General features: G+C 41.6%; 1 protein-coding gene across 3 annotated transcripts in view; it reads left to right on the forward strand.

Annotated features, from left to right (window-relative positions):
- Positions 1 to 24,454, forward strand: part of PIAS2 (protein inhibitor of activated STAT 2) — a 124,562-nt gene that overhangs the window by 94,864 nt on the left and 5,244 nt on the right. Inside the window, exon 14 of one of the 3 annotated variants that reach the window (XM_064294564.1) lies at positions 3,047 to 5,235. The exons of 1 other annotated variant lie outside the window; for it this stretch is intronic. In XM_064294564.1, the coding sequence (XP_064150634.1) occupies positions 3,047 to 3,115 (69 nt within the window). In that variant the 3' untranslated portion in view covers positions 3,116 to 5,235. One more of the 3 variants, XM_064294568.1, reaches the window with a different exon arrangement.

Consider the following 24,454-nt stretch of genomic DNA (forward strand, 5'->3'; position numbering starts at 1 on the left):
TTCCTCTTCCTGTAGGCTCCATCTTGGCCTTTCTGAGCTCCCCAAAGCCAGTAGGATCTCCCAAGCCAAAGGCAGCCCAACCCAAACTGGAAAAGTGGTAAGGCTAAATAAAACAAAACAAAAAACATGGGAACGCTTTGCCTGTTTCACTTTGTATTTTTTTATGTTTCCAATGAGATCTCATTCTTAGTGCTCTAAGGACTACTGTGGGGAAAGAAAAAGATTGCTGTTTTCAAATGTTCATGGTATAGTGTTTTCTTGATTGACATACCATATTCATTATTTCTCAAGCTACTTTTTATTTCTGAATGGCTTTTACTACTTCTTCCTGTCTTTATTTTACACTCTGGAAACTTTTAAGTGCAGAGTGTTGTCATGTTATCACATAGAATATACCTCTTATTTTGTCATTCATCAAACTATTGAAGAAATGTTTATTCAGTATGTGTTAATAAGTGTGTGTGGGATAGAGTAGTATAAAAGATCTAGTCCTAGACTTCATAGGGCTTATGATCAATTGAATTCTTAACTAGAATTAAACTTTTTGCTAAGAAGTTTACAAGAATGTCTCATTCCTCACAGCAGCCTTCAAAAGAAAGTGACATCCCCATTTTACAAATAAAGAAACAGATTTAGGTAAAATGATCCCAGAGTCACAGTGAATACGTTGAGGAATTGGGAGTCTGACCCCGACCAGCCTCAGAAGCCCTCTGTCTAAACTAAAGTGACATTAATTAGCTAGGCTAGTTAGAAGACTAGTATGTGAAACTAGACATAAAAATTATGAGAACTGGGTCCAAATGATGACAATAGTAATAAGGAAATAATGGATACTGGAGCTGTTTTAAAGGAAGACTACAGCTTTGGTGACTGAGTGGATATAGGCATAAGGACTGTGGCTACTTCTCAAAACTGGGATAACTTGGAGGATAACAAGGCTATTTATAGAGACAGGCGACCTTTAGAATGAAGATTCATTATTTAGGGGAGACAGTGATGAGCTTGATGTTTAGTTTAAGTGGCATGCGAGATCAGAGAATGAGTTGCTGTCTAAGAACCTCTTAGAACAGTTCTTGACCTGTTGTATTTGCTCTAATGAACCACACTGGTAGCATTCTTTGTATTGAGACCTCTAGTCACCCCAAATCAAGAAAGGGAAGCCGGATACATGTCAAGATTTGTTATGTTCACGGTCCCTGGTGTTCACAGCACCATTTCACCATACATCAGCCCCCCTGTACTTTCCCTATATTTGTTGTCCAGCTTAGATGGCTCCTTCATTATCAAACCTTAAACTAAGTATTCTCAGCCCCTCCCCTCAGTCATCTATCAGTCTTTTTACTTGGCATTACATAGTTCCTTTGCCCATTCTCCTCGTCAGTAATTATAAATCTTACCACTCCCCTTGTCCCTTTTCAAACCACACCCTTATTACAATTAAAAGAGTCAGTCCATCAGTATGGTTTCTCTCCACATCCTATCCCTCCACCTATGTCCACCTTCATTCTAACTAAATTTACTTATGTCTCAGAGGAGGAGGTGGGGTTTCAATTCAGCAACATGGGCCTTTGACCCTTGTTGCCTCCCGTCTTAAGGACCTTCCTTCACCAGACTTCCCCTCTTCCATGTCCTTCATTTTTCTACTGCTTCTCCTCTTGGCTTACAAATGTTTCAGTCTTCAGATATTTGAGTTCCTATCATGTGCCAGGAAATCCTGGTGGTGTAGTGGTTAAGTGCTATGGCTGCTAATCAAGAGGTCAGTGGTTTGAATCCGCCAGGTGCTCCTTGGAAACTCTGTGGTGCAGTTCTACTCTATCCTATAGGGTCGCTATGAGTCGGAATCGACTCAACGGCAGTGGGTTTGGTTTTTGGTCTCACCATGTGCCAAAACTCGTACCAGGCCCTGTGACTATAGATATGGTACCTACCCTCACCAAAGTTGCCCTCCAGTAGAATATTACAATTGATTGAAATAGGTTACAATTACATTGTGAAAAGGTGAAGTACAGGGAGTACAGAGATGGAGCATGTAACTGATTAGATTAACATGAGTAAAAACATGAGGGTTAATGAGAACTTTGTTAAGTACAGAGAGGACAAAGTTGGGAATAGCCAGAAATTTGCTAAGGAATATTAGGAAGTATACAAAAGCTAGATCATGAAAGGCCTTGTAAAGCAGAAGATACTGAGTTTTCGTGATCATTGGCAGTAGTGAGCATTTACTGAGTTTGGTATGATTGTCCATGTAAAATGCTGCGTTTTACAAACGTGGAAACAAGATTCTAAGAGGGTGGGTGACTTGTCTGAGGTCATATAGCGTGTAAGTGGGGAGCTACGCGTCAAACCCAGCTTTTAACCACTTTCTCAGAGAAGCCTTTCCTCATTATTCTTTTTAAAAAGTAGGTGTTCCCTATCTATCCTCTATCACATCACCCTGTTTATAGCTGACATGGCACGTATCACAACCTGTAATTATTTCATGTATTGGTTCATTGTGTATTGTCTGTCTACCCTTCTAGATTGTAAGCTCCTCGAGGGCAGGGGTGATTTCTTATGTCACTTGCATCCCAAAACCTAACATGGTGTGCAGTGTATAGTAGGTGCTCAATAAATATTTGTGAATGAAGAAATGGTGGGTAACGGTTTGTATTTGACTTGTGCTGTCTGGAAATCATGTATACTAGAAGAAGAACAGGAAGAGGTGCATGTTTGGGGCAAGTGGCAGAGGTGGTAGGTGCTGGGGAATTGGGAGTAAGTCAGCACACTGATCTAAGGCTAAAATATTACAGGAGCAAAGGCCAGGAATGGGGGTGGGTGGGTAAGGCACTGCATCGTGACGATGATAATGTTCAATAGGTGTCATGAAACCTGAAAGCATAAGTGACCCCTTGTAGACCCAGGCTAGTGTGTATCTATAAAGCTGGAGAAATTCTGCCTATAAGGTACTTTGGGTTTTGTGCTAAGGACCACCTCATCTGGCCAGGTACAGCACATTCATTGACTTATACAGTATCATTGTAACCACACATTTATTTATCATCCTTAGCCTCTCGAAGGTCACAAGAGTCAGTTAACCAGATGTCTGTGGAAGTTATACCCACTTACCATTAGATGAGCTACAGGCTTATCCTACAGCATATGGGCAGAGCTGAAACCATGAAAGTAAATGAGCTCATCCATGGAAGACCGAGTGGGAAGAGGACTGGAAAAGGAACACAACAAGGAGACTGAGAAGGAGCAGCTGAGATAGGAAAAAACAGGACTGGTATCACAGAGGCCAAGAGAGTAGAGTATTTCAAGAAGAGAATGGTCAGTGAAGTAAAAGGCTGCTGGGAAAATATTAAAGAAGTATTTCTTTAAAACTTTTAATTTCAAAAATAGGCATTTGACTGAATCTAAAATACCTGTTAATAAGACGTGTTAATTTTGTATAAACAAGAACTATACCTGCCAATTAACTTTGATCCATTGCTTTCAATTGCATTGATTTCCAAGGTGTATCCTATTAAAATGTGGGGGAGAGGGAATGTACATCTTTGAATTGAAGAATTATGGTAATTTCTGTCTTTCCCAATTAGAGCATATCTTGTGATAAGGATAAATGTAGGTTGTAGTGGGATGAGGGCTGCAAATAAATAAAACCATCAAGTATCAACTCTTTCAAGAAGTTTGTGATGGTGAGGCTGTAGCGGTAGGATTGTGTTTGGTTGAGGGATTTTTTTTTAACCATGGAGGGAACTTGAGTACATTTAAGTGCTAATGGCAGCGTTTAAATGCTAATGGCAGCGAATGATGGAACTGTTTTAACTTGTTTATGGTAATAGTAATGTTTGAGGTCAAGAGAGAGGGAGGCCGGAAACATTTAAAAATTTATATTCACAGTCTCTGGTGTTCACAGCACACCACAACACAGCGTCATTAGGGGTTAAACCTGGGGAAAGGGCAACAACAAGGTGGAATTGTAAAAAAAAAAAAAATAAAATTGTAGGAGACTGTTTATTACATCAAGCAGTATGGGATTAGCTAGGTTTGGTGGGCTTCCTGAGATTGAGTGTTTTGAATAATTCTGTAGGCTCTAGGGTACAAGGGCTATACCAGGATGTTGGACACATGGCCCTGGGGCTATTAGGGTGGGTGTGTAGTGACCCAGGAATGTGAGAACGAGATAGGGAAGAGGTTGAAGAAAGGACTTAATCAGCTATTCAAGAAGGTGTACTGACTGGCCTTTAGCCAAGGCTTCAAACTGGGTCAGGATACCAAACATTTGTGAAATATTATATTACAGGAACCAGTGGAGGAGAGGTAAAAATAGGGCAGGGGGTGCAGGAAGGGCTGACCAAGACCATTTCTAGACCAAGGTTCCTGAACATGGTGGTGGGGAGGTTGAGATCCACATCATAGGCATGGAAAGAGGGGGACTGATGGGCACAGGCATGTGTGTCATGTGGTAAGGAGTTGAAAGTTTGCATCTGATGGTTTAGCTTTCATTTGAGAACCAAGTGATGTGGCCACTTCTGAAAGTGGAGAGAGGATAGGAATGGAAGTCTGCAGAGAGCACAGATGGTTCAAAGTAGTGGCCCTGGAGAATCAGAGAATGGACTAGAGAAAAACAGTGAGCTGGACACCATAGATTGACAGTGACATCAGTCTATCTGGGGACTTCTCACCAGCAATGCTCAGCTGTAGCTGTTCAGGTTTGGAGTTTTTTCAAATGGGTGCAATAGAAGAATGACAGGAATAACATCTTGAGGGTACTGGCAAGTAGAAGTTGATACAGTAGAATCTCAGATGCCCTCACCCTCCTTACTCTTGCTGAAGACAAAATATGCTCATAATTGGAAAGTCCCATGGACCTGATTTTTACTTTAGCGTCATCTGCATTTGACACAGCCCCTTCCATTCTTTGGCTGTAGTGACAACATGCTTCTCTTTCTATGTTCTCCAGGAACAACTGTCTGCCCTGTAAGTGGAAATGTAGGTGTAACCTTGCCTGGTTACCTGCATTTCCCTATGCACTTGAGCCACATTATTTGGTACACTCAACTAGTCAACTAGAATGTAAGCTCCATGAGGGCAAGGGTTTTTGTTTTTGTTAACTATGCTGCCTCACGCGTCTAGAAGAGTTTTTACTTTCAATCTAACAATGTCACTATATTTGAAGTGAGTTTTTTGTAGACAGCATATAGTTTTTATTTCGTAACAGGTTTATTGAGCTGTAACTCACATGCAAAGGAATTTACCCATTTAAAATGTATACTTCTTTTTTTTTTTTTTTTTTTAATAATACATTTTGTATTTAGAGGAGCCAAGTCTACAGAAAAATTGATCAGGAAGTATAGAGTTCCTATATATTCTCCCCATCCTAATAGCTTCAGTTTACCTTAGAGTTTGCTCTTTGTGTTGTACAGTTTCACTGCCCTAAGAGTGCCCTGTGCTCCATGTATTCATTTGGTGGAGAGCAGGAAAGTTCATACTTAGAGTTGGTCAATACGGCTTTGAGCTGCTATATGTTCTTTGGGCCTGGCAGATGGCTAAAATTTCTCTTGGGAGGGGGTATTCCCCTCTGCTCCCCACCCCAGCTTTGGGCAGCTTTGACCTGCAGTTCTTCTTCCCTAGTGACCGTTTAGGCCTTTCTCTAGATCCTGTTCTCAGCAGTCCACCTCTACCTAATGTCTCTCTGAGCTGTTGGGGTTCTGTCATCCTGATGGGCAGCCCCACACCAGCACCCGCTCATGAAGAACTCCTGCATCCTTTCCTCTCACAACCTCGAAGAGGGCTGACTGGTTCCAGCACAGCAGCTAGCCAGCTCATTACTTGTCCTTTAATTTTCTCAGGTTTTAGTCACCAGACAACACATTCCTCTAACCTGCATGATACATATTCAGCTGTCTTGAGTGTTCTCCTTAAACCTGTCATTGAGATAAAGGAGAAACAAGGCCTTTCCCCTTCTTATATGTGCACACCAACAGCTTGCAATAAAAATCCACTTCTAATCTCTAATCCTTTCTCTTGGACTCTTAAGCTTGTCTATAGGTTGGAGGTGGGAGGTCAGCTAAATTAGTGTTCTGCTATTTCCTTTTGTGAGTCCTACGTGATAGTAACACACCTCCCATTGGAATATAGAGTGTGTTGTCTTGAAGGGCCTCAGGCAAAACTGAAACCAAGAGTTTCATTTCAGTGTCTGGTTATATTCAGCCCTGGGCAGTATTTTCTGTATATTATGTTTTAAAAAAACATTTTAATGACAACAGTTTTGTTTTTTTCCCTTAATAAAAATATAAACAGAAAAATTAAAATTATTATAAATTCTTCCACCTAGATTTGGGCCCTAGTGATGTTTTCAACATCATTTCAGCTTATCTTTCTGATCAAGCCAGTCTGGTGGATTGATGGCCAGTTATGAAAAATTACATTCAAATTATTTTTTAAAAAAGCCATCAGGGTGTTTTGTTTTCTCAGTTAAGAAGCCTAATAGCAAGCGTTAGCTAAGATTCCTAAGGGAACTGCTTCTGTGAATTGCCAGAACTGTTTTTAAGAAGTGGATCAGGAGTTAGCAGTGGCTTAATCTCAAATAGATTGTGTGAGATAATTCTGGTAATCTTGGGTTCACATGGAAACCCTGGTGGTGTAGTGGTTAAGTGCTATGGCTGCTAACCAAAAGGTCAGCGGTTCAAATCCACCAGGCGCTCCTTGGAAACTCTGTGGGGCAGTTCTACTCTGTCCCATAGGGTTGCTATGAGTCAGAGTTGATTTGACGGTAGTGGGTTGTTGTTTGGGTTCGTGTGGCTTTTTTTTTTTTTTTAAGCTTCTCTAAACTTCAGTCTCAGTCTACACCCTCTTTATCACAGATTCTGAATAGATAGGTTGGTGTAGTTTTTGTCACCCCCTTCTCCCTGACAGCCAAGGCAGAGGTGAGTGATACTGGAGAAAGATTGCCAGGGTGGGCAGGAGAGAAGAGCATGTGTAATGAACACCAATCCAGAGCAAAGCAACCTTACGGTAAATTCTCAAAATGGCAAAAATGGATCATTTTTCATGAGTGCAAATCTTTAACGTCATCTACCCTGACCCCCACTAAGGAACTGAACCTCCCCAATCTCAAAACAATTTCATGCAAATGGCTGCCTGAGGAGATATATTTTAAACTAACTTTGCTGAATATAACAGTAATACTCGTTGCAAAAATAGAAGTCAAATTACAATTAAAGAGATAAATGGCCCGTATTTCACCAGAGAGAATTATATTTCTAGCCTCACAGTGCTTCCCCCCCCCAAATTTTATGCAATTTGTTAATATCAAAGTTTGATGCACAAGTAAGCAGCCTCATGAGACTGTAATTGTCAGAGGCTAGATTGTTTCTTAAATCACTCCTGTACCTCTGAGCCAAAGAAGAAAGGACCAAAAGCCTCGCAGAAGTTGTGGTCATGGAGTGAATGGAGCAAGATGGGAACTGAGACTTGACCATTGGATTCGGCAGTGCAGAAGTCACTGATGATCCTGACAGAGGCAGTTTCAGTGGAGTGGTACGGACAAAAGCCCGACTGGAGGGGCTCGTGAGATGGGAGAGGAAGTAGAACTGTGATTATTGACAGCTTTGCTAAGAGTGCCGTTGTTTTTAATGGTAAGGCCTAAGGTATGATAATAGAAGCAGGTGCCGATGTAGAGGAGGAGAGCTAAGATTTTAAAGAAGAGGATACCAAGGAACTGAGGCCAGGGTTGGAAGGACTATCCAAGTAGATATTGGGGTCACTAAAAATTATAACAAGTAGTGTTGAGGAGTCCTTGGGTGGTGCAAACTACTAAGCACTCAACTACTAGCCAAGAGGGTGGTTCGAAACCATCGAGAGGTTCGAACCCACCAAATGTACTTTGCTTACGTGGGGTCACCAAAAGTTGGAATTGATGGCAACTAACAACATTCCATTAACAGATAAAAGGAGTAAAACCACGTGATTATCTCAGTAGATACAGAAACAGTATTTGATAAAATTGAGCAGTCATTTAACTAGAAACAGAAGTGAGTTCCCTTAACCTGATAAATCTATCTCTTGACTACATTAAAATTAAGACTGGTTCATCCAGAGATACCAGAAAGAGTGAAAACACAAACTATACTGTGAGGAATCTGAATGGTGCGAATGGTTAACGTGCTCGGCTGCTAACTGAAAAGCTTGAGGTTCAAGTCCACTCAGGTGCCTTGGAAGAAAGGACTGGTGGTTTACTGAAAAATCAGCCATTGAAAACCCTATGCAGCACAGTTTTACCCTGACACACATGGGGTTGCCATGAATCCACTTTGATGGTAACTGGTTAATGTTGTGAGGAGATACTTGGAATAATCATAACGCAAAGGACTAGATTCCAGAATATAAATACTTCCTTGAATAATAAAAAGAAAGATCATAGAGAAATGGATGAAAGACTGAACAGCCAACTCACAAGAGGTATCTGAAATTCTCCATAAATGTATGCAAATATGATTAATATCAGTAATCAGAAATACAAAATAAAAAGGTAAGATACCATTACACACTTTTACTTAAAAGTCTGACAGTATCAAGTGAAGATGTTGAGCAAAAGGAGCTTCCATTCATGTGGGAGAATAAATTAGCAGACGTTTTGGAAAAATTTGGCCCTTTTCTGTTCAATTTATACATGAACATACCGAATGACCCAGCAATTCCACTCCTAGGTATATGTGTTATATGTAGTTTTGCTTGTGTGCAGTAGGGAGACGTGTACAAGAGTGTTCATGGCATTTTTCATAATAGCCCCAAACCGGAGACAACACAAATGTCTGTATAGCAGAGTGGATGCGTGTGGCACTTATCATGTGCCAAGCACTGTTGTAACCCTTATATAAAGTAAGTTAATTGTCGCAACAACCCCATGAGGTAGGTAGTGGTATTACTCCCTAGTGTGTATCTATAAAGCTGGAGAAATTCTGCCTATAAGGTACTTTGGGTTTTGTGCTAAGGACCACCTCATCTGGCCAGGTACAGCACATTCATTGACTTATACAGTATCATTGTAACCACACATTTATTTATCATCCTTAGCCTCTCGAAGGTCACAAGAGTCAGTTAACCAGATGTCTGTGGAAGTTATACCCACTTACCATTAGATGAGCTACAGGCTTATCCTACAGCATATGGGCAGAGCTGAAACCATGAAAGTAAATGAGCTCATCCATGGAAGACCGAGTGGGAAGAGGACTGGAAAAGGAACACAACAAGGAGACTGAGAAGGAGCAGCTGAGATAGGAAAAAACAGGACTGGTATCACAGAGGCCAAGAGAGTAGAGTATTTCAAGAAGAGAATGGTCAGTGAAGTAAAAGGCTGCTGGGAAAATATTAAAGAAGTATTTCTTTAAAACTTTTAATTTCAAAAATAGGCATTTGACTGAATCTAAAATACCTGTTAATAAGACGTGTTAATTTTGTATAAACAAGAACTATACCTGCCAATTAACTTTGATCCATTGCTTTCAATTGCATTGATTTCCAAGGTGTATCCTATTAAAATGTGGGGGAGAGGGAATGTACATCTTTGAATTGAAGAATTATGGTAATTTCTGTCTTTCCCAATTAGAGCATATCTTGTGATAAGGATAAATGTAGGTTGTAGTGGGATGAGGGCTGCAAATAAATAAAACCATCAAGTATCAACTCTTTCAAGAAGTTTGTGATGGTGAGGCTGTAGCGGTAGGATTGTGTTTGGTTGAGGGATTTTTTTTTAACCATGGAGGGAACTTGAGTACATTTAAGTGCTAATGGCAGCGTTTAAATGCTAATGGCAGCGAATGATGGAACTGTTTTAACTTGTTTATGGTAATAGTAATGTTTGAGGTCAAGAGAGAGGGAGGCCGGAAACATTTAAAAATTTATATTCACAGTCTCTGGTGTTCACAGCACACCACAACACAGCGTCATTAGGGGTTAAACCTGGGGAAAGGGCAACAACAAGGTGGAATTGTAAAAAAAAAAAAAATAAAATTGTAGGAGACTGTTTATTACATCAAGCAGTATGGGATTAGCTAGGTTTGGTGGGCTTCCTGAGATTGAGTGTTTTGAATAATTCTGTAGGCTCTAGGGTACAAGGGCTATACCAGGATGTTGGACACATGGCCCTGGGGCTATTAGGGTGGGTGTGTAGTGACCCAGGAATGTGAGAACGAGATAGGGAAGAGGTTGAAGAAAGGACTTAATCAGCTATTCAAGAAGGTGTACTGACTGGCCTTTAGCCAAGGCTTCAAACTGGGTCAGGATACCAAACATTTGTGAAATATTATATTACAGGAACCAGTGGAGGAGAGGTAAAAATAGGGCAGGGGGTGCAGGAAGGGCTGACCAAGACCATTTCTAGACCAAGGTTCCTGAACATGGTGGTGGGGAGGTTGAGATCCACATCATAGGCATGGAAAGAGGGGGACTGATGGGCACAGGCATGTGTGTCATGTGGTAAGGAGTTGAAAGTTTGCATCTGATGGTTTAGCTTTCATTTGAGAACCAAGTGATGTGGCCACTTCTGAAAGTGGAGAGAGGATAGGAATGGAAGTCTGCAGAGAGCACAGATGGTTCAAAGTAGTGGCCCTGGAGAATCAGAGAATGGACTAGAGAAAAACAGTGAGCTGGACACCATAGATTGACAGTGACATCAGTCTATCTGGGGACTTCTCACCAGCAATGCTCAGCTGTAGCTGTTCAGGTTTGGAGTTTTTTCAAATGGGTGCAATAGAAGAATGACAGGAATAACATCTTGAGGGTACTGGCAAGTAGAAGTTGATACAGTAGAATCTCAGATGCCCTCACCCTCCTTACTCTTGCTGAAGACAAAATATGCTCATAATTGGAAAGTCCCATGGACCTGATTTTTACTTTAGCGTCATCTGCATTTGACACAGCCCCTTCCATTCTTTGGCTGTAGTGACAACATGCTTCTCTTTCTATGTTCTCCAGGAACAACTGTCTGCCCTGTAAGTGGAAATGTAGGTGTAACCTTGCCTGGTTACCTGCATTTCCCTATGCACTTGAGCCACATTATTTGGTACACTCAACTAGTCAACTAGAATGTAAGCTCCATGAGGGCAAGGGTTTTTGTTTTTGTTAACTATGCTGCCTCACGCGTCTAGAAGAGTTTTTACTTTCAATCTAACAATGTCACTATATTTGAAGTGAGTTTTTTGTAGACAGCATATAGTTTTTATTTCGTAACAGGTTTATTGAGCTGTAACTCACATGCAAAGGAATTTACCCATTTAAAATGTATACTTCTTTTTTTTTTTTTTTTTTTTAATAATACATTTTGTATTTAGAGGAGCCAAGTCTACAGAAAAATTGATCAGGAAGTATAGAGTTCCTATATATTCTCCCCATCCTAATAGCTTCAGTTTACCTTAGAGTTTGCTCTTTGTGTTGTACAGTTTCACTGCCCTAAGAGTGCCCTGTGCTCCATGTATTCATTTGGTGGAGAGCAGGAAAGTTCATACTTAGAGTTGGTCAATACGGCTTTGAGCTGCTATATGTTCTTTGGGCCTGGCAGATGGCTAAAATTTCTCTTGGGAGGGGGTATTCCCCTCTGCTCCCCACCCCAGCTTTGGGCAGCTTTGACCTGCAGTTCTTCTTCCCTAGTGACCGTTTAGGCCTTTCTCTAGATCCTGTTCTCAGCAGTCCACCTCTACCTAATGTCTCTCTGAGCTGTTGGGGTTCTGTCATCCTGATGGGCAGCCCCACACCAGCACCCGCTCATGAAGAACTCCTGCATCCTTTCCTCTCACAACCTCGAAGAGGGCTGACTGGTTCCAGCACAGCAGCTAGCCAGCTCATTACTTGTCCTTTAATTTTCTCAGGTTTTAGTCACCAGACAACACATTCCTCTAACCTGCATGATACATATTCAGCTGTCTTGAGTGTTCTCCTTAAACCTGTCATTGAGATAAAGGAGAAACAAGGCCTTTCCCCTTCTTATATGTGCACACCAACAGCTTGCAATAAAAATCCACTTCTAATCTCTAATCCTTTCTCTTGGACTCTTAAGCTTGTCTATAGGTTGGAGGTGGGAGGTCAGCTAAATTAGTGTTCTGCTATTTCCTTTTGTGAGTCCTACGTGATAGTAACACACCTCCCATTGGAATATAGAGTGTGTTGTCTTGAAGGGCCTCAGGCAAAACTGAAACCAAGAGTTTCATTTCAGTGTCTGGTTATATTCAGCCCTGGGCAGTATTTTCTGTATATTATGTTTTAAAAAAACATTTTAATGACAACAGTTTTGTTTTTTTCCCTTAATAAAAATATAAACAGAAAAATTAAAATTATTATAAATTCTTCCACCTAGATTTGGGCCCTAGTGATGTTTTCAACATCATTTCAGCTTATCTTTCTGATCAAGCCAGTCTGGTGGATTGATGGCCAGTTATGAAAAATTACATTCAAATTATTTTTTAAAAAAGCCATCAGGGTGTTTTGTTTTCTCAGTTAAGAAGCCTAATAGCAAGCGTTAGCTAAGATTCCTAAGGGAACTGCTTCTGTGAATTGCCAGAACTGTTTTTAAGAAGTGGATCAGGAGTTAGCAGTGGCTTAATCTCAAATAGATTGTGTGAGATAATTCTGGTAATCTTGGGTTCACATGGAAACCCTGGTGGTGTAGTGGTTAAGTGCTATGGCTGCTAACCAAAAGGTCAGCGGTTCAAATCCACCAGGCGCTCCTTGGAAACTCTGTGGGGCAGTTCTACTCTGTCCCATAGGGTTGCTATGAGTCAGAGTTGATTTGACGGTAGTGGGTTGTTGTTTGGGTTCGTGTGGCTTTTTTTTTTTTTTTAAGCTTCTCTAAACTTCAGTCTCAGTCTACACCCTCTTTATCACAGATTCTGAATAGATAGGTTGGTGTAGTTTTTGTCACCCCCTTCTCCCTGACAGCCAAGGCAGAGGTGAGTGATACTGGAGAAAGATTGCCAGGGTGGGCAGGAGAGAAGAGCATGTGTAATGAACACCAATCCAGAGCAAAGCAACCTTACGGTAAATTCTCAAAATGGCAAAAATGGATCATTTTTCATGAGTGCAAATCTTTAACGTCATCTACCCTGACCCCCACTAAGGAACTGAACCTCCCCAATCTCAAAACAATTTCATGCAAATGGCTGCCTGAGGAGATATATTTTAAACTAACTTTGCTGAATATAACAGTAATACTCGTTGCAAAAATAGAAGTCAAATTACAATTAAAGAGATAAATGGCCCGTATTTCACCAGAGAGAATTATATTTCTAGCCTCACAGTGCTTCCCCCCCCCAAATTTTATGCAATTTGTTAATATCAAAGTTTGATGCACAAGTAAGCAGCCTCATGAGACTGTAATTGTCAGAGGCTAGATTGTTTCTTAAATCACTCCTGTACCTCTGAGCCAAAGAAGAAAGGACCAAAAGCCTCGCAGAAGTTGTGGTCATGGAGTGAATGGAGCAAGATGGGAACTGAGACTTGACCATTGGATTCGGCAGTGCAGAAGTCACTGATGATCCTGACAGAGGCAGTTTCAGTGGAGTGGTACGGACAAAAGCCCGACTGGAGGGGCTCGTGAGATGGGAGAGGAAGTAGAACTGTGATTATTGACAGCTTTGCTAAGAGTGCCGTTGTTTTTAATGGTAAGGCCTAAGGTATGATAATAGAAGCAGGTGCCGATGTAGAGGAGGAGAGCTAAGATTTTAAAGAAGAGGATACCAAGGAACTGAGGCCAGGGTTGGAAGGACTATCCAAGTAGATATTGGGGTCACTAAAAATTATAACAAGTAGTGTTGAGGAGTCCTTGGGTGGTGCAAACTACTAAGCACTCAACTACTAGCCAAGAGGGTGGTTCGAAACCATCGAGAGGTTCGAACCCACCAAATGTACTTTGCTTACGTGGGGTCACCAAAAGTTGGAATTGATGGCAACTAACAACATTCCATTAACAGATAAAAGGAGTAAAACCACGTGATTATCTCAGTAGATACAGAAACAGTATTTGATAAAATTGAGCAGTCATTTAACTAGAAACAGAAGTGAGTTCCCTTAACCTGATAAATCTATCTCTTGACTACATTAAAATTAAGACTGGTTCATCCAGAGATACCAGAAAGAGTGAAAACACAAACTATACTGTGAGGAATCTGAATGGTGCGAATGGTTAACGTGCTCGGCTGCTAACTGAAAAGCTTGAGGTTCAAGTCCACTCAGGTGCCTTGGAAGAAAGGACTGGTGGTTTACTGAAAAATCAGCCATTGAAAACCCTATGCAGCACAGTTTTACCCTGACACACATGGGGTTGCCATGAATCCACTTTGATGGTAACTGGTTAATGTTGTGAGGAGATACTTGGAATAATCATAACGCAAAGGACTAGATTCCAGAATATAAATACTTCCTTGAATAATAAAAAGAAAGATCATAGAGAAATGGATGAAAGACTGAACAGCCAACTCACAAGAGGTATCTGAAATTCTCCATAAATGTATGCAAATATGATTAATATCAGTAATCAGAAATACAAAATAAAAAGGTAAGATACCATTACACACTTTTACTTAAAAGTCTGACAGTATCAAGTGAAGATGTTGAGCAAAAGGAGCTTCCATTCATGTGGGAGAATAAATTAGCAGACGTTTTGGAAAAATTTGGCCCTTTTCTGTTCAATTTATACATGAACATACCGAATGACCCAGCAATTCCACTCCTAGGTATATGTGTTATATGTAGTTTTGCTTGTGTGCAGTAGGGAGACGTGTACAAGAGTGTTCATGGCATTTTTCATAATAGCCCCAAACCGGAGACAACACAAATGTCTGTATAGCAGAGTGGATGCGTGTGGCACTTATCATGTGCCAAGCACTGTTGTAACCCTTATATAAAGTAAGTTAATTGTCGCAACAACCCCATGAGGTAGGTAGTGGTATTACTCCCTTTTTACAAATGGGAACACTGAGCACAGAACAGTAAACTTGCCACAGTTGCACAGCTAGCAAGTAGTGGAGCTCAGATCTCAACCCAGATAGTCTGGATTCAAAGTGAATGTTCTTAACTATGAAAGGAAAAGAAGACGAATCACAACTATTTCTAAAATATGGCTGGATCTCACAAACCTAATTAATGAAAAGAAGGGAGCAAGTCACAAAAGAGCGTAGTGTGGTTCTGTGTGTATGAAGTTCAAAAATACCAAAATAGAACAGTGTGTTTTTATGGTAGTATCCATAGGAAAAAAAAATTTTTTTTTCTTTTATCCATAGGTGGTGCATCTATAAAATAAAGCTAGGAAATTACTCTCAAAATATCAAAGACAATGGGTGCTCCTGGGGGGCAGGAAAGAGGATGCACCATGGAGAGAGACAGAGGGAATTTTCAAGGTCCTGGCAGCATTCTATTTCTTAACCTTGGCAGTGGTTACACAGGCGTTGGCTTTATTGGTCTTTAAAATGTGTATATTTTATACATATTTTTGTATAATTTTGTTCACATTTTTTAACAAGTTTTACATTAAAAAAAAACAAAAAAACTACATGATCTGAATCCCCCACCAATAAATACCTCACCGTTCTCATTTCTCAACACTCTCCCTCTAGTTCAGGTACCCTGGCTTCCTTGTTCTTCAAATACCCTGAACAGGATCCCACTTCAGGGGCTCTTTACCCTTGTTATTTTTTTTCTGCCTGCAATGCCTTTCCTTCAGATATTTGCATGATTTGCTTCCCCATTTCTCTTAGGGCTCTACTCAAAAGTCATTGAATTTGTTAGCATTGGGTTCAGCTATAAATAGCATCAAACCAAAAACCCGTTGCTGTAGGGTCAACTCCGACTCATAGCAACCCTTTAGGACTGTGTAGAACTGTCCTATGGGGTTTCTGAGGCTGTAAATCTTTATGGAAGCAGACTGCCACGTCTTTCTCCCACAGAGAGGCTGGTGGGTTTGAACTAACGACCTTTCGGTCAGCAGCCAAGCGCCTAACCACTGTGCATACAGGGCTCCTTACGTATATCAGGGCAACCCAAAATATCAGTGACTTAAACAATATAGAGGCATGTTGCTTCTGACCTTTGCCACCCAGACTGCTCCACAGTCTTACAGGACCCAGGTTCCTTTCAGCCACTTGCTCTTCCATTCCCAAGGCATGTCCCACATTTTCAGGGTCCAAGATGGCAGCATCCACAAACCAAGCAGCTGAATGGAGGGAGGAAAAAGACGTGCAAAGGCCCGTTCTGTTTAGGAAGGTTCCTGTAAGTTGGAAATTGGTGCTTACATCTCATTGACCGGAACTGAGTCATATGGCTTCACCCAGGTGCAGAGGAGGCTGAGAAATGTAGTTTTTATTGTGGATTGCTATGTGCGCAGCTAACGTTCTGCTGGTTATCTTCTCAGAGAGCCCTTCCTTGAGCACTATGTCTAAAAGAGCCTCTCACCCACCACTTTTTCTGCCCCTCAGTGCTTAATTTTTCTTTATTGTAATTGTCGATCTCAGATATGTCTGTTTATTGTCGGTGATGCTATCCCAGCCTCCCACTAGGAGGTGGGCCCCCAGAGTGGGGACTTTGCCTGTTTCGTTCACTCCTGAAGCACTTGGCACATAGCACATGCTCAGAAGTACTGTGAAATGATTGAATATGTTTACACCCCATTCCCCACAACCTTCTTCACCTTGCTAACTCTTACTCATCCTTCAGATTCCAGTTGTCCCTCCCTTCCTAGAGGAAGAGAACTTGCTGGAAATGCAAATTTTTGGTCCCCACCCCAGACCAACTGAATAAGAAATTTGGGGGGTAAGTAAGGAGCTCTGGTGGTGCAGTGGTTAAGCACTTGGCTGCTAACTGAGGTTGGTGGTTGGAACCCACCAACCACTCCAAGGAAGAAAGATATGGCAGCCTGCTTCTGTAAAGATGCACAGTGTTGGAAACCCTTTGGGGCAGTTATGCCTTCTCCTATAGGGTTGCTATGGGTAGGAGTCAACTCTACGGCAGTGGGTTTGGTTTTGATTTGGGGGTGAATTGATTTTAACAAGCCCTTCAGGGGATTCTGACCTGTTTAAGTTTGAGAACCACTGCTCCAACTTTAGTTTGTTTCAGTCACCTGGAGGGCTGATAATAGTAGATCTGGGGTGGGATTTCTAACAAGTTCCCAGGGGATGCTGATGCTGCTCTTCCAGGGACCACTACTTTAGGGGCTTATAAAAAACGTCCTGGAGATTTTGGTTTAATTAGTCTGGGCCTGGTAGTTTTCTAAAACCTCCGCTAGACATTTCTAATATGCAGCCAAGGTTAAGAACCACTTCTCCAGGAAAACTTCCCTGACAGTACCTGCCCTCCCAAGCTTTGGGCACATCCCTCTCTTCTGAGCTGTCCTAGCACTGAGTGCTTCCCTCATCCTGCTGCCCAGGACAGATAACTGTCTACTTAGCTGTGTCCTCACCAGAAGGTAAACCCCTGAGGGCAAGGACCTTGCCTCCTTTGTTTTACCCTCCTGCTTTGAAAAGTGCCTGGCCGCTCTTAGTAGGCACTCTGTATTTTTTTTAATGAATTAATGCATGAAATGCCTCGAACTATTAATAGCAAACTTAAACATGATCAATTAATGTGTTCACCAACTGGTGGCTGGTATTCACTTTCAGCAGCATCATAAGCACAAAAGGCCAGCGTTCTGTGATTTGGGGTGACGTTTCGGTAGGAAGAGGTATCAATGGGACCTGAATTAGATATTCTCTGTCTCTTGCAATTGAAATTAAGGTGCCTAGTGTAGAGTCTGGCGGGATAGCATGGTATTGGTTCAGAGCATGAACTCCAGAACCAGACTGCTTGGGTTCACATTCTGTCTCCTCTGCCATTTACTGCTTGTGTTATCTTGGTAAAGTTATTTAATTACTCTCTATTCTAGATTCCTCATTTGTGAATTGAGCATAATAAGAGTACTTTACCTTCGAGTTTGTCATTTTTGAGGATTAAAATACATGTAAAACGATCAGAACAGTGCCCAGTACTTATTAAGCACAATTTTTCTACTCCCTTTTGATTTATGGAAGCAGCCAGAAGTTATCTGATTATTAAATTTAAAGTTGGAATAAATGGCTCTCATTTGCCAAACCCCTAATTAAGCTCAAATATTAACATTTTTTGCCCCTAAGGAGAACCATGAATACAACCAAAGTAAAAAAGTAGTGAAGCAATGCAAGCTAATAATATCTTAAACCAAAGGCATCAATGTATTTGTCAACATGAGTCCAGATATTTTACTCATTTTGAGTCCCTGGTTTAAAATTGACTTTATTTTAAATTGGATGCTCTTTTGTATATTTTCTAATTGGGTACCTTTTGCTTTAAAAAAAGTTATTACATTTTACTTATTTTTTAAACTAGCGCCAAGGTTACATTTTAATTGGCTTTACTAACTTGGCAGTACTCCTACCAATTTCTTTTCTTTGAAGTTCTCCTCAGAGACTAGATTTAAAAGTGTTGTCAACTCCAAAGAGCGGTAAGAGTGTAAAAACCCAAGATGTTTCGCGTAGTAGGTACTGAGTTTATTAGGAATATTTTTAAAATAGCCTTTTATGTGACATTTTCCCTCAAACAGCTATATTCCATAGTCCCATGAAGAATACAGGGCAGAAGTCTTTTTTTTCTATTTCTCATTTTCCAAAGCGACAAACTGTTTGCTCACCAAAGCAAACAGTTAAGACTCCAAACCAGTTTTCAACTCAAGACCTTTCCATTAGGCCCTGCTGTCTCCAGGATTGAACAGTAACCATTCTTCATAAGGCTTGGGAGTTAGTGGCTGGCAGGCTCCAAAGAAGAGTCTAAGGTCTGTGTTTATATATAATATACCTGCAATGTACCGGGTTTCTCTTATATATGGCCTTTCTGGCCTTGGATTTATAATTCTGCCAAAAATGATTGGTTAGGCAGCAGTCTGCCTTGTGATTGTTCTTTTTTACGTATCTTGCAGGGACTGGTTGATTTGCTATGCAAACAAAAAACCAAACCAAACCCATTGCTGTCGAGTTGATTCCAACACATAGCAGTCCTATAGGATAGACTAGAACTGCCCCCATAGGGTTTCCAAGGAGCAGCTGGTGGATTCAAACTGCCAACCTTTCGGTTAGCAGCCGAATGCCTAACCACTGTGCCCCCAGAGCCCGGGCTATGCAAATAGTGGCTCATAAAACTATCCAATCAGATTGAGTGACTTCCAGAGATTGGTTGGTTTATGGTCCTGCTGGGAGGGCCATGCCTAGAAATTGACAAGGAGCTTGATTATGTAAGGAGACAACTCCACAGAGATTTTTAGAAAAGAGGAGAGAGCCTCTTAAAAGAGCTGTAATATGGGTCAAGAGCTGTAACGCTGAAGATGACTTGAGACGGCAGTGAGCTTGTCAGCTGATAGAGACAGTGAGAACAAGCCAGGCAGGATGGCCTGGGTAGGGGCCTGGTGGCAGAGCCAGTGACAGGGCTTGGAAAAGGGGCCCAGAAGCAGAGCCGGCACTGATGGCAGAAAGCAGCTTCTAAAGGAGGGCAGCAGCCAAGTGGGCTGCTACACCAGTCATGAGTTGGGCTGGTTAGCAGAAAAGAGGCCAATGGCACGGAGACCAAAAGCAGAGAAAGGTGTGCGCATGGCTAAGAAGGGTACTTGCATGGCTGGCAGAGGGGCCTGTTTGTGGGCCTGGCCAACAAGAGTCATCGGCCAGCAGGGCCAGGAAGGGACTGAGTGCTGTCCTGGTTGCAAGCTGTCCTGACTAACGAAGTTGATCCAGTCTCCCAAGTTGTATCCTTTTACTTCCAAGTTGATCCTGATCCTGAGTTACTTCCGTAATAAATCACATAACTGTGAGTATGGTCTGTGAGTTCTGTGTGGCCGTTGCAATGAATTGTCAAACCCAGCAGAGAAGTAGAGTTCTGTAGGAGGGGTGGCAGGTGTCAGAAATGGTGAAAGAAGTTGGAGAGTGGAGATGTGTCTGACCTGCACCTCATAGGAACCAGCTTTGTGCTGATCCTTATTCCTATCCCTCGGGAATTTAGGCGAGTTCAGATGCCTCAGTACAACGCCTATCTCATTGAAATCCATAAATTGTAGCCCAGTGGTTGCTAATCCTGGCTGCAGCCCAGGGTCACCTGGGAAGGTTTAAAAAAATTAACCTATGACTTAACCAATTAAGTCTGTAGGATAGGGTCCCAGGGGCTTGAAGGTGCAGTCAGGGCTAAGAACCATAGTGCCTGGTAAGTAGGCCAGCTTTGGTCAATTATCTGGAATGAATGAGTAGGTGAATGAACCTGTAGGAAGCTGCAGCTCACTGAAGCTCAGTCACCTGCCTGTAGAGAGGGTTAACTATTCCTCTCTACACAACAAGCCCCAAATGGTGCAACGGTTAAGTACTTGGCTGCCGTCCGAAAAGTTGTTGGTTTGAACCCACCCATCTGCTTCACGGAAGAGAAGACCTCATAATCTGCTCCCATAAAGATTACAACCTAGAAAACCCTATAGGGCAGTTCTGCACTGTCACATGGGGTAGGTATAAGTCAAAAATTGACTCCACAGCAAACAACAAAAATAATAATTTTTGGTCTACATGAGAGAATTCTGTTCACAGTGGAAAGCCTACCAGAGTCAAAAATAGGAGTGGCAGGAGATATATACACTGAAGCTCCATTCCCACTTCCTCCTCCCTCCACTCCTGCCCTGGTCTTGGAATGAATGCCAACCTCCGGGAGTTCATGGTAAGTTGGAAAGCTACCTTGGCCCGAAGACCCTGGCCTTCCAGGCAGCCCCACCCTCTAGCCCTTTGGAGGAATGTTGTTTCCCCTACCAGACTAAGGAAGCCCTGGTGGCATAGTGGTTAAGTGCTACTGCTGCTAACCAAAAGGTCAGCAGTTCAGATCCACCAGGCGCTCCTTGGAAACTCTATGGGGCAGTTCTACTCTGTCCTGTAGGGTCCCTATGAGTTGGAATCGACCTAATGGCAATGGGTACCCAGACTAAGATGATTTCTAAGCCTGGGGAAGAGGAGGGTGGATCCTTTTTTCATGGCTGCTGCCCAAGGACTGAACTGGAATGCCTAGGGTTGGCTAAAACCAGGCCAGACTCTGTTCCTGAGGTTTCCAAAGAGCTCATGCCTGAGAACCGCCTGCAGGAACCCAGGTGTCTCCAAGGTGACACGGTGCGGACTGGGCCTATGACTGACACCCAGGACCTCTCTGACCTCAGCACTTCTTGGGTAAGGGGGGGCAGTAGGAGCTGGGGGCTGCTCTCTGTATGAATGAGGCTGAATTTCTGCCTGCATGTAGGTGGGGGGAAAGGGGTTCCAAGCAGGATAATAATTAAAGGTAATAAACACGAATAGCTGGGTCTGTAAACAGATTCCTGCCTCCTGTTCATGCCACAAAACGAAGGAATTAGCCTTCATTGAGTATCTAAAAATAGCTAATACTTACTGATCTCTTACTGTCTGCCAGGCACTGGTTAGTTCATTTAATCATCACAGTGACCCTATGAGATAGGCACTGTTGTCTCTATTACACAACAGAGAAATTAAGGTGAGGTCAAATAACATGCCCAGTGTCACACAGCTAGTAGGGGAGGAAAATGAGGTTCACATTCAGGGCATCTCATTCCACGTAAAATGGCTCAACCTTTGGCAAAATTTGACCTAGTACTTTCTGACTCTGTTTAGTGTATATGTATGTGTGTGCACAAGTGTGTGTGTAGTGAAATCCAACATTTTTGTTGTTACCATTGCATGGATTGACTTGAATAATCTGATCCACCAGTAACTGGAGATGGAAACACTAGGAAGTGCACATATAATATTGATCTGTATTATCAAATTATACTCCCACCAGTAATGTACAAAAATGCCTGGTTTTCTCACGGCCCTGCCAACAGTATTATCAAGCTTTTGGATTTTTGCCAATCTTATTGGTTGAAAATGGTATCAGTGTAGTTTTAGTTTTCATTCATCTTACTGTGAGAAAAACTGAGCATCTTATTCAAGAACCATTAGTATTTCTTTTTCTGTGAATGCTTCATATTCTTCACTCATTTTTCCTTTGGGTTATTTGTTTTGATCTCTTAGCTTCCTAGAAGCTTTATGTATTTTAAGGAATCAGTCAGTGAAACTAGTTATGGATTTCCTTCCCCATTTTTAGTTCATCTTTTGACTTTGCTTATGGCCTTTTTTTTTTTTTTTTTTTTTTGGTCAAGCCTAAATTTTTAATTAAAAAAAAAATTTTTATTGTGCTTTAAGTGAAAGTTTACAAGTCAGTCTCTCATGCAAAAATTTATATACATCTTGCTGTATACTCCTAGCTGCTCTCCCCCTAAAGAGACAGCACACTCCTTCTCTCCACCCTGTATTTCTCTGTCGATTGAGCTAGCTCCTGTCCCCCTCTGCCTTGTCGTCTCCCCTCCAGACAGGAGCTGCCCGCATAATCTCATGTGCCTACTTGATCTAAGAAGCTTACTCCTCACCAATATCATTGTCTATCTTATAGTCCAGCCCAATCCCTGTCTGAAGAGTTGGCTTTGGGAATGGTTCCTGTCTTGGGCTAACAGAAGGTCTGGGGACCATAACCTCCGGGGTCCTTCTAGTCTCAGGCCATTAAGTCTGGCCTTTTTACGAGAATTTGAGGTCTGCATCCCACTGCTCTCCTGCTCCATCAGGGATGCTCTGTTGTGTTCCCTGTCAGGGCAGTCATCAGTTACAGCCAGGCACCATCTAGTTCTGGTCTCAGGCTGATGTAGTCTCTGGTTTACGGGGCCCTTTCTGTCTCTTGGGCTCATAATTACATTGTGTCTTTGGTGTTCTTCATTCTTCTTTGGTCCAGGCAGGTTGAGACCAATTGATACATCTTAGATGGGCGCTTGCTAGCATTTAAGACCCCAGATGCCACTCTCCAAAGTGGGATGCAGAATGTTTTCTTAATAATTGACCTAGATGTCCTCTGAAACCATGGTCCCCAAACCCCTGCCCCTGCTACGCTGGCCTCTGAAGCATTTGGTTTATTCAGGAAACTTCTTTGCTTTTGATTTAGTCCAGTTTTGCTGACCTCTCCTGTATTGTGTGTCGTCTTCACCAAAAATAGTTCTTGTCTACTGTCTAATTAGTGAATGCAAGTCCCCCCCGCCCCCGTAACCATCAAAGAATATTTTCTTCACTGTTTAAACTATTCCTTGAGTTCTTACAATAGTGGTCTCATACAATATTTGTCCTTTAGCAACTGACTAATTTCACTCAGCATAATGCCTTCCAGATTCCTCCATGTTAGGAAATGTTTCACGGATTCATCATTGTTCTTTATCGATGCAAAGTATTCCATTGTGTGAATATACCATAATTTATCCGTTCATCCATTGACGGACACCTTGGTTGATTCCATCTTTTTGCTATTGTAAACAGCGCTGCAGTGAACATGGGTGTGCATATATCTGTTTGTGTAAAGGCTCTTATTTCCCTAGGATATATTCCAAGGAGTGGGATTGCTGAATCATATGGTAGTTCTATTTCTAGCTTTTTAAGGAAGTGCCAAATCGTTTCCAAAGTGGTTGTACTATTTTACATTCCTACCAGCAGTGTGTAAGTGTTCCAGTCTCTCCACAACCTCTCCGACGTTTATTATTTTGTGTTTTTTGGATTAATACCAGCCTTGTTGGAGTGAGATGGAATCTCAGTGTAGTTTTGATTTGCATTTCTCTAATGGCTAATGATCCTGAGCATTTCCCCATGTGTCTGTTAGCTACCTGAATGCTTTCTTTAGTGAAGTGCCTGTTCATATCCTTCGCCCATTTTTTAATTGGGTTATTTGTCTTTTTGTTGTTGAGTTTTTGCAGTATCGTGTAGATTTTAGAGATCAGATGCCGATTGGAAACGTCATAGCTAAAAACTTTTTCCTAGTCTATAGGTAATCTTTTTACTCTTTTGGTGAAGTCTTTGGATGAACATAGGTGTTTGATTTTTAGGAGCTTCCAGTAACTTTTAATTTTTTTGAATAGTATTTTATTATATTTTTGGTAGAAGTATATACAGCAAAACAAGTTCCCATTCAGCAATTTCTACACATATTGTTCAGTTACATTGGTTACGTTCTTTACATTGTATCAGCACTCATTTCCACTCTAGTTGTTCTGTTCCTCTTGACCTAGTGTCACAGTCCCCCAACCCTCTCATCTATGCTTTACAGTATTGGTTGAGCATTTGGTCTCACATAGATGATTCTTTAAAAGAGCACAGTACTCAAGAGTGATATTCATTACTTTATGAGCTAATGTGCTATTTAGTTAAAAGGTGACTTGAGGGGAGAGTTTTGGTTTGATATTGAAGAATATCTCAGGGTAATAGTCTGGGGGATTCCTCCTGTAGCAGTGAGTCCAGTAAGTCTGGATTTTTTGAGAAATTGAAGTTGTGTTCCACATTTTTCTCCCTTTCTATCAGAATCCATTGGTAGCCAGACACCATCT

The sequence above is a fragment of the Loxodonta africana genome, chromosome 11 (assembly GCF_030014295.1).
Source record: "Loxodonta africana isolate mLoxAfr1 chromosome 11, mLoxAfr1.hap2, whole genome shotgun sequence".
NCBI lineage: Eukaryota > Metazoa > Chordata > Mammalia > Proboscidea > Elephantidae > Loxodonta > Loxodonta africana.